General features: G+C 44.3%; 1 protein-coding gene and 1 pseudogene across 1 annotated transcript; one reads left to right on the top strand and one right to left on the bottom strand.

Moving 5' to 3' along the window:
* Nucleotide 1: 1 nt before the first annotated feature.
* LOC119309915 (seipin-2-like) lies at nt 2-2,653 on the top strand (the record flags this gene model as incomplete). Its single annotated transcript, XM_037585817.1, has 2 exons — nt 2-976; nt 2,110-2,653. Coding segments are annotated over 2 exons (1,401 nt in total), but the record flags the coding sequence as incomplete, so codon positions are not given.
* A 4,629-nt stretch (nt 2,654-7,282) lies between these two features.
* On the bottom strand, nt 7,283-8,100 carry LOC119309914 (annotated as a pseudogene).
* Nucleotides 8,101-9,565: the final 1,465 nt, after the last annotated feature.

Genomic DNA, 9,565 nt, shown 5'->3' with positions numbered 1-9,565 from the left:
CGACCCCGTCTCCCCCTCGGCTTCCGCCGCATCCATCGTCACCGCGGTCGATGAGCCCGACAAGGACAAGGACAGGGCCAAGGCCAAGCCTGATTCCGATTCCTCCGTCACCGTCACCGTCACCGCGGCCGATGAGCCCGACAAGGCCAAGGCCAAGCCCGATTCCGATTCCGATTCCGATTCCTCCGAGGCCACCAGCGCGCCCCGTTCCCCCCCTCCCCTCGAGGAGGAGGTGGACCAGAAGGATGCGGAGCCGGCGGCCCCCGAGGCGAATGTGGACGAGAAGGATTCGGAGCCGGCGGCCCCCGAGGCGAATGTGGACAAGAAGGATTCGGAGCCGGCAGCCCCCGAGGCGGAGGTAGACGAGAAGGATGCGGAGTGGGCGGTCCCCGAGGAGGAAGTGGACGAGAAGGACGCGGAGTCGGAGGCCGCGGCGCCGGATTACAGGCCGCCGCCGGCGCCGCCGGCCTTTGTCGAGTCCCTCGCCGTGTTCGTCATCAAAGCCGTGGTGTTCCAGGTCAGCGCGCTCGTCGCCTGCCTCACGTTCCCCTTCCGGCTGCTGCAATGGTGGTTCCTCTTCGTGACCGACCCGCTCGGCTCGGTGCAGCGGGCGAGGGATTGGGCTCTCGGGGTGGCGGGGCAGGCCACCGGCGCGGTGAGCGCGTGGCTCGGAGCGGGGGACGGGGTGGCGCGCGTGGTGGCGAGGCTGCTGTGGGGGGCGCTCTGGGCCATGTACGTCTGCGTGCTTCTGTGCGCGATGCTCGCTATGGCGTTTACGGCAGGGGGGGTCTTGGTGGGGAAAGTGGTGGAGGAGCCCGTTCAGGTGACGGAGAACCTGAATTTCGATTACACCAAGCCGAGCCCCGTGGCGTTTGTGCCGGTGGGGCGGCTGGTACCGCCGCAACAGCGGATGCAGCTCGAGGTGTTGCTGACGCTGCCCGAGTCGGATTACAACAGGAGGCTTGGGGTTTTCCAGGTACCTTTCTTGCTGGTCCTTGTCAAAGTAGTTTGACATGATAATTTCCTTGAAAAATGCCTTAGCTATCAAGGGAACAGAGTATAATGGATTGAAGTTGGGCTAAATGAACTGATGATTACAAATTAGATTCCTGCCCATTTATGTCTTTCATCATGTAACTTTGGACAATACATGATAAAGAACAAGTTATTAACTTGTGCATTGAGATGTCAGCAAGAATTTTGATTAGGAAAAGCTACCAAGCTTAGAAGGCATAGTTCTGAATGTGAAGAAAATTAATGTATATGTGATATAAATTGATGGTCCAAGACTTAGTTTGTAGTTGCAGTTCTTTACTGTGCTTACTTGTAAAGCTGTGTGATAAGGAAGTTGGGTACCAACATTGTTTTGTAAAGTTGAACAAAGCTAGATAGGTTCTGTTATCCAATTGTTTTGCTCTCACATTTCACATCATATGTTCAGGAACACAATAATACATCTGTATGTAACTTGATTATGAAAAGAACAGCTAGCCAAACATCCAAATATTTATAAGCGGCTCAACGGAATGAGATATATAATCCATGACAACGTCAAATGGATATGAGACTAGAAAGTATAGATTGTTGACATGCAAAACCAGGCCGGATAGGTCAATTAGTGAATCTAAAACATGTTTGGTGGGATAGATGCAGTGCATGCGGTGTCAGGCAGCCTATGTTATTTGTTCGACTAAGCTATGAAGTCATTACATTTTCTCAAAGATCTAACAAAACATGCTACAACCGAGTATGCCTGTGCATATGGCTTTCAACCAGATATAACCATATGCATATCAATAAGAGAGTTAAGTCAACTTGCTGTTTCTTGCTCCACGGTTCATTTTCATGACGAACTGTCCTTCTTTCCAACTGAATGTGCCATACTTTTGAAGGATGTGAAAGGATTATATACCCAATTCCTGTTTTCGTCAAACTTATGAGTTTAGAATTCATAGTATGTATGCATACGCAATATAGATAGTTCCTGTCGCAGAGCTCTCAGTGTCTAACTGTATCTGTCCAAAATTATATGCACAACACTGGTTACACTCGGTACTAGTTACACTAATATCCTCTCCATCTGATTTTGCCTTCTTCCTCTGAGTTCAGGTGAGGGCAGAGCTTCTATCTGCAGATGGGAAAGTGGTCACGGCTTCGAGTCAACCATGCATGCTAAAGTTCAAGAGCGTCCACATGCATTTCATAGAAACCTTTTTCCAAAGTGTTTCTCTTTTGTCCGGCTATTCATCTGAATCTCAGGTTATCAAACTAAAAATGACGGGCATCAGGGAGGCTTTCAAGCCAATAACAGGAGTAAGGATAGTGCTCGAGCAACGAGCCGAGTTTGCCACGGGTGCAGGCATCCCAGAGATCTATGCCGCGTCGATAAAGCTCGAGGCCGAGCTCCCTCTACTCAAGAGAATACTCTGGCACTGGAGATGGACCATGTTTGTGTGGAGCAGCATGGCGGTCTTTGTCTTCGAACTGTTGCTCGCCTTTGTTTGTTGTAGACCCTGTATATTTCCCAGGAGTTGACGTAATGCGGTGTAGCTCCTCAGGGTAACTCATGTAATGTACACTTGAAAATAAATGTACAAGGGGGTGCCACTGTGTCATGATAGACTGACTGCTTACTAACCATGCTGATGATGCTACATATGCCCTTTTTTGCCATCTCTGTCATGGAGCTTGCCATTCTCTGTGAGTAGGCAAGTTAAATCTTTTTCTTCACGTTTTGTTTCCGTGGTTGCTGCTATAGCCAGAAGTCAGATTTTTTTTTTTTGGTAGGTAGCATGAAGATCCTTCCAGGCCAAGTTGCGCCCCTTATTTTTTTCGCTGTCAACATCACCAAAATGCTGGAATTTTTGTTCATCATCAGGCGCTGCTTGGCACAGTGCATAGTCGTAGTTTTCAGATAAGCTGCTTTCAGCTTCTTCTTTAGGTTGAAGCTGTGATATTTTTGTTCTGGTTTTGAATGGTAAATTTTTGGTAACAGGTCGAACCATGAGGACAATGTTTTGGTGCTAGCTCCCCAGGATGAACAGTAAAATCCAAAAAAATATATGGTTACCTTTGTTTGCATCAAAGATGAAGAGCTGTAGTCAAAAAGAACAAAAAGTCGGCGATTTGACAGAGATTTAAATTTATTTATTTTTGATTTTGGAGCAATGATTTTCCTTTTTCTGCCCTGAGCTCCCCTGATGTCAAATCACCATGAAATTCTGCACACACTTAGATTAGAAAACTTGTCTATCTTTGATTTTTTTAACTTTGATGTGCAAAATCTGTGCTCGTGATCAGCTATGGAGTACCTGTTGAGCCACTCCTAACCCCTAAGCCAACCTTATTTTCTCTAGGTTATGATGACATGAATGGCAAGATTTTGGTTACAAGTTGTTGCTGGAGAGGTACAACAGTCGTGCGATATGCAACAAGAACAGGTGATTATGAGACACTAAATGGTCAGAGTTTAGTCATGATTCACAGTTTTGGTTCCAAAATATACAAGGGACTCAATAAACCCTCACTGAGGAATAGATTCATATATTACGCGGCCAGCAACAACGGGACTTCCTATTTGCCGCTAGTTGCGGCAAAGTGCCGCCATGCTAGCCACTGCGACAATCAACTTCTCATGTTAAGATTGAAGCGCCAGACTTAAGAAACATACAACAGCGCCAGGGATCGAATAATAACCTACTACAAGTGAGCAACGCTAATAGCCACCATAATTCCAGGGATTTCTTACATAAAATGGCAGTCTGCCTTATATGAACATAAGGTGCAAACATTTTCATATTTCATAGAGAGAGAAAAACTAAACTTGAAATTTTTTTGGAATCTCAAAAAAAATTCAAAATAAAGGAACAACATGAAAACGCCATTTTTTTTCCTGAAATAAAGAAGAATTTCTCGAAAATGAAAACATTTTCTGAAAAACAGGAACAGAAAACTGAAAGTGCAAACATTTTTCAAAATTACGAACAAAATTTTCAAAACGTGAACAGTTTTTTGAATTCCCCAGAACATTTCTGTAATTTTGGGTCAAATTTTGAAAAACATGACCATTTTGATGATGTGAACAAATTTGGAAAGCGGGAACATTTTTTTGGAAATTCCCAATTTTTGAATTGGTGAACAAAAAGTTAATAAATATGAACATTTTTTGAATTCTTTGAACATTTTTTAACTTGCAAACAAAAGTTAAAAGCAGGAGCATTTCTTGAATTTATGAACAAATTTTGAAATCCATAACATTTTCTGAGAATGTGATTTTTTTAGTTGGTGAACAAAAATTTCCAACAGAAACAATTCTTGAAAATTCAGAACAAAATTTTGAAACGGAAAACAATTTTGTAAATGCTATTTTTTCAGTATATGTGAACAAAAAAAATGAAAATAATAAAAATGAAGGCATTTTTAATACATGAACAAAAATTTGAAAAATAAGAACATTTTTTGAAATTTTTGAACAATTTTTGACAACAGGCATTTTTTGAAATCCATGCCATTACTTTCAAATTTCTCAAAAAATGAACAAATATAATTCAAACAATTTCTAAAAAAAGGAACATTTTCTAAAAAATCGGAACAAAAATTGAAAGCAGAAACATTTTTTGAATTTGTGAACAAATTTTGTAAAATAGGACCATTTTTTGAATTTGTGAACAATTTTTGTGAAATGGGGACATTTTTTGAATTTGTGAACAAAATCTGAAAAACAGGAAAAAAATTTGAAATTCGGATTTTTTTTGAAAATAAACTTGAAAAGAAAAAAGGAAACAGAAAAAGGAAACAGAAAATAAATAGAAAAAAGAAAAAAAATAAAAAAAGAAAAACGAAAAAGAAACTGAAAAAGAAAAAGCCAGTTCAGGAACCTTCTAGAAGGTTCCCAAAACCGGGAAAAAACCGGCTGGAAACATTCCCAAAACCGGTGCTAAAGCGGGCCGACCCACTCGGTCGCTCGCTCGCACCTCCCTGTGCGGAGCGTCGACAACTTGCCGCAACGAGCGGCAAGTAGGATTTTCCAGCAACAACGTCACGTACCAACAGTGATGGAGCTTTATAAGGGCCAACCTGGGCCACCGCCCCCCTAGCCCATGAAGAAATTACTTACAACTCCTTAGTATTTGGGCCACAAATGCAGCAAAAACAGCCAAAACGTCATTATTACAAATTTTCAGAAAAAGTTAATATAAATTTGAAAAAAGTTCATGAATTTTAATAAAATTGGCGAAATAAGAAACTAAGAAAAGAAATTAAGAAACAAGAAAATCATAGAAAAAATGGCCAAACAAAAAAGAAAAACCATACAGGAAACGCGCCGCTTTTTTATTTAACATTACATTTGCCACAAGAAGAGAAAAAGAAGTAAGATTGGCACAACGAAGTATGCTATCAAAGTTGTTAATGCCGCCGGCACTGATCGTGGAGGGCTGGAATTCGAATCTCCCACAACACCTCTTATTTTTTTGAAGTTTAGAAAGAAGAAGAAAAAGTAGGGGAGGGGGGAGGGGGTGCTTCAAGTTGCAAAAGGCACGGTAACGGGCCCTGCAGGCACCAAATAGGAGTTGGGCAAGTGATTTGGCCCAAACTATGACACCGGTACAACTACATGTTGCTGACCGTAGCATTGTTGGCTGCTAGGACATTTTCTCCCTTGTCCGTCTAACTTGTACAGAAACACTAGGGAGCTGATAAAAGTGAATTTCCATACCCCCTAGAGTCTTAATTACCACTGCTTAGCTTTCAATTTGTCTCCGATCATCAAATTAAATGCAAATAACCTGCCCTCCTCTCTTTGAAACAAGGGGCGTCATCAGCGGCGGAGCCAAAAATTTACTCCTTGGTATTCGTTTTAGAAGAAAATTGCACAATAGTAGTCCAGTAAACAATATATATAGGTCTTAGAGAAATATATGTGCTTCACTTAATCATTGGTATTCATCTGAATACAGGTGCATACCCCTGGTTCTGCACTGTACACTACCGAAGGAAAAATATTGTATACCTCACTTTCTTTTTTGCCTAAGATGTCTGAGTTGCCAATGTAGTCTTATTTATGTCCAGGTCGTTGAAGGCAGTAGAAGTAGAGAGGAAGAGGTGGAGTTTAAAGGAGAAAGAGAGTTTGAATGGAGGTATTTAAAAATTTGACTAACCCCTTCCTGAAATCTACAAAAACAATTAGCCAAAGCCTTCTTTTATTTTAACTACTAACTGTTGCTATATGTCAAGTTAGGCTTGGGATATGAGTTAGGATTTGCACTTAGTTGATGAGCATATCCTATTCTCCTGCATGCATGAATCAATGCTTTGGTCTCATGAACAAAGAATGTACGATTAGAAATCATGTACGAAATCGAGATGAACGCTTTGTTCTTGGAGATTGCTCGGACTCACTCTCCAGGGGTGAAGACTCTTGATTTGCTTTTAGTGGATGACATATCCGGCGATGGTGGCTTCTGTATGTCGTTCCTTTGCTGGAGGCTTCACTTTTGGAGAACTTTCGTAGTCTATGTGTTTTCAAGGGTAGTGTTAGGTGTTGTTGCTCATTGTTGTGTGCCGTTAATTGGGCTCGACATGACTTTTGGGGTGATGCCCTTTGTTTTTTCTTTTCGTTGTTTTTATTATTCGTTGTTGTGTGCATACTCGACGTTTAGACTTGTTCTCAACATTGTGTTGTTGCAGAGGCCGGTGTAATTGATATTCGCCTGATACTAATATACTACTCCCTCCGTCCCATAATATAAGACATTTTTTTAGCACTACACTAGTGTCGAAAAACGTCTTACATTATGGGACAGAGGGAGTACTATTTATCGGGAGAAAACTGTACGCAATCGAGATGTTAGATTATCATACTGTTGTCCAAAACTATTTTATATACACAAAAAGATTCAGAAATTCACCCATACCATATTAGACCAGTTTGTAATTTTCTCTCAGAAAAAGATCAGTTTGTAATTATATACGAGTACATAATATCACAATACAATATGCCCATTCATACACAACTCATCAACAACCTCTCTCAAAGACAAATAGATTGAAAGTTTCTCGGAAAAAAAAACTCAAGCACAGTCCATGCCATCACAGGCAGCAGAATGACAACGGAGGTCAAACGTAATTTTGAGTTTCATCATGTAAGGAATAGGGTTTAAGTTCATGATATATACATTGAGCGCATCCAATTACACTGTGTGGAAACATCTGCAAGGCGCATCGCATACACAATCCATCTACTCCTTGCATGGCCTTGTAGCACGTCATTTACAGTTACAGATTAGGGTTTTCCCCTAGGAAGCAGCTCCTCTATGGCGCATATGCAACCCATCAAGTCCACCGCCTTGTACCCCGTCACCTCCTCCAGATCGTGGCTCAACGGCACGCCGAGGATCTGCTTGGCGAGGAACAGCGCTGATGCAGCCATGGCGGACGGCAGGATCCGTCCGACGAACCCGAAAGACGCCAACATTAGGTTGACCAGCCGAACCGCCAGGGACCTCACCAGGAGCTCATCCTCCCGCTGGAAGAACCTCGTGAAGTGGTCGACGAAGGTGTACGCGGTCGGGCCGTCCATGGCGCAGCCGAGATCCATGAAGAGCTCCCACTCCATCTCCTCCACCACGTGCACGGTGGTCCCCAGGAACGCCTCGACGACTTGGGCGTCGAGCCTCCGCCCGCTGGAGGACTGCTCGTGCTTGGCCCCGAGGGAGACGGCGGCGGCGGCCACGAGTTGGAGCGCCTCGTCGTGGGCCGGCACGGGGCGCACGGACAGGACGCGGTCGAGGTAGGCGACGGCGCGGCAGAGCGTGCCCTCCGGGAGGCCGCCGAGGTGCGGGCGAAGGCGTCCATCCAGAGCACGAGCTCGGCGCGCATGGACGGGCTTATGTGGCCCTGCTGCATCTTGGACATGTAGTCGGCGTCAGGGTGCTCCCTGGGGTTCCTCTCCTTGGCCCGGAGGTCGGCGTCGACGTCGGGCTCGTAGGGATCCGCGCACTTGAGCCCCAGGTTTCCTCGTCGGGCGCCCATGACCCAAGAGACGGGATGAACGGCCGGGACGGCGGCTTGTCGCAGGTCGTTCATCGGCTGGAGCAGCATTGGCTACGCTGCGAGTGCGAGGGCCACCGGCGACTTGGGAGATGGCAGTCGAGTCGTCGGCGATCGGAACGTGTAGGAGGAGCGGTGTCTGTCTGAGAAGCGGGGCTTTGGCGATCGCATTGCGCCATGTATGCCTACGGCCATATCTATGCCGACGGCTGCCGTAGGCATAGATGGAGCTATGCCGACGGCCTGGCGAATACCATCGGCATAGAAAAGCCGTCGGCATAGCTTCATCTATGCCTACGGCAGCCATAGGCATAGTAAGGCCGTCGGCATACATCGATCTATGCCTACGGCAGTCGTAGGCATAGTTAGGCCGTCGGCATAGAGGTGGCCCTGGTGGCTCGGGGACAGACGGCGGGCTGACGCCGTCAAATCTATGCCGACGGTCCTGACGGCGGCCGTCGGCATAAATATCATCTGTTTTTTTATTAGGAGCTGCCACGCGGCAGAGCTATGCCGACAGCAAAGCCGTAGGCATAGTTATCCATCTTTGCCTACAGCAAGGCCGTAGGCATAGCCCCGCCACGTGGCGCCTCCTGGTAGCCCCGAGAACTATGCCTAGGCATGGCCCTAGGCATAGATATCATCTGTTTTTTATTTTATATTATTTTTATTTATTTTTAAAGTTAAAATTTGAATAATTTAAATCTAACTTATCTAAACTTAAACATACACAAATTATACATCGACTTGGGGTAGAATTTTCCATAGATTATTAATATCCAGTTTATTTTTATTTTTGAGTATGTTAGAAATGTGACCTCGTGTACTTTTGCATATATGTCCTTATACTTTGTTAAAAACATAAGTAATTGATACTTGGATCGATTTTGACAAATTTTATATAGTTTTTTATCAGAATCTTGAAAGGATTATGTTGCTATACTATGTTTCAAATTTGAACTAACTTAAATCATGTTTGCTTCAAATTTACAGGAAACACCATTTTGTTTTGATTTTTTTTGTATATTTTGAGAAAAAACCCTTCGGGGGGTAGCAATGCCACCAGAGCATCGCGTCGGGTCCTCATACATGTCTTAAGGTGTGGTGGCACGTATAAAGAGGCAATACGCGGCTCCGGTGTGAGGTCCTCCCCCTCACGGACGGCAATGACATCGAAGTAATCCCTCTACGGTTTTGGCGTTGCATGAAATAGTTCTGAACACTCGGAGTGTGACCAATTCATGAGATTTTTACACAGTGCAAACACATGTGATATAATAGGTGTGGCAATTTCTTATATTTTTTAAAGATGCAAGAGTATGTGAAAAACCCCCCACTACGGATTGTTCTTCGCGTGTCTACGAGTGTGGCCAGGGGCCTTCGTGTTGGAGAACGTTGCAGAAAACAAAAATTTTCCTACTCGTTTCACCAAGATCATCTAGGAGTTCATCTAGCAACGAGTGATCAGATGCATCTACATACCTTTGTAGATCGCGCACGGAAGCGTTCAAAAGAC

The sequence above is a fragment of the Triticum dicoccoides genome, chromosome 5B (genome assembly GCF_002162155.2).
Source record: "Triticum dicoccoides isolate Atlit2015 ecotype Zavitan chromosome 5B, WEW_v2.0, whole genome shotgun sequence".
NCBI classification, from domain to species: Eukaryota; Viridiplantae; Streptophyta; class Magnoliopsida; order Poales; family Poaceae; genus Triticum; species Triticum dicoccoides.
Note: the sequence above shows the minus strand (reverse complement) of the source record. Positions and strands in the feature narration are given on the sequence as shown.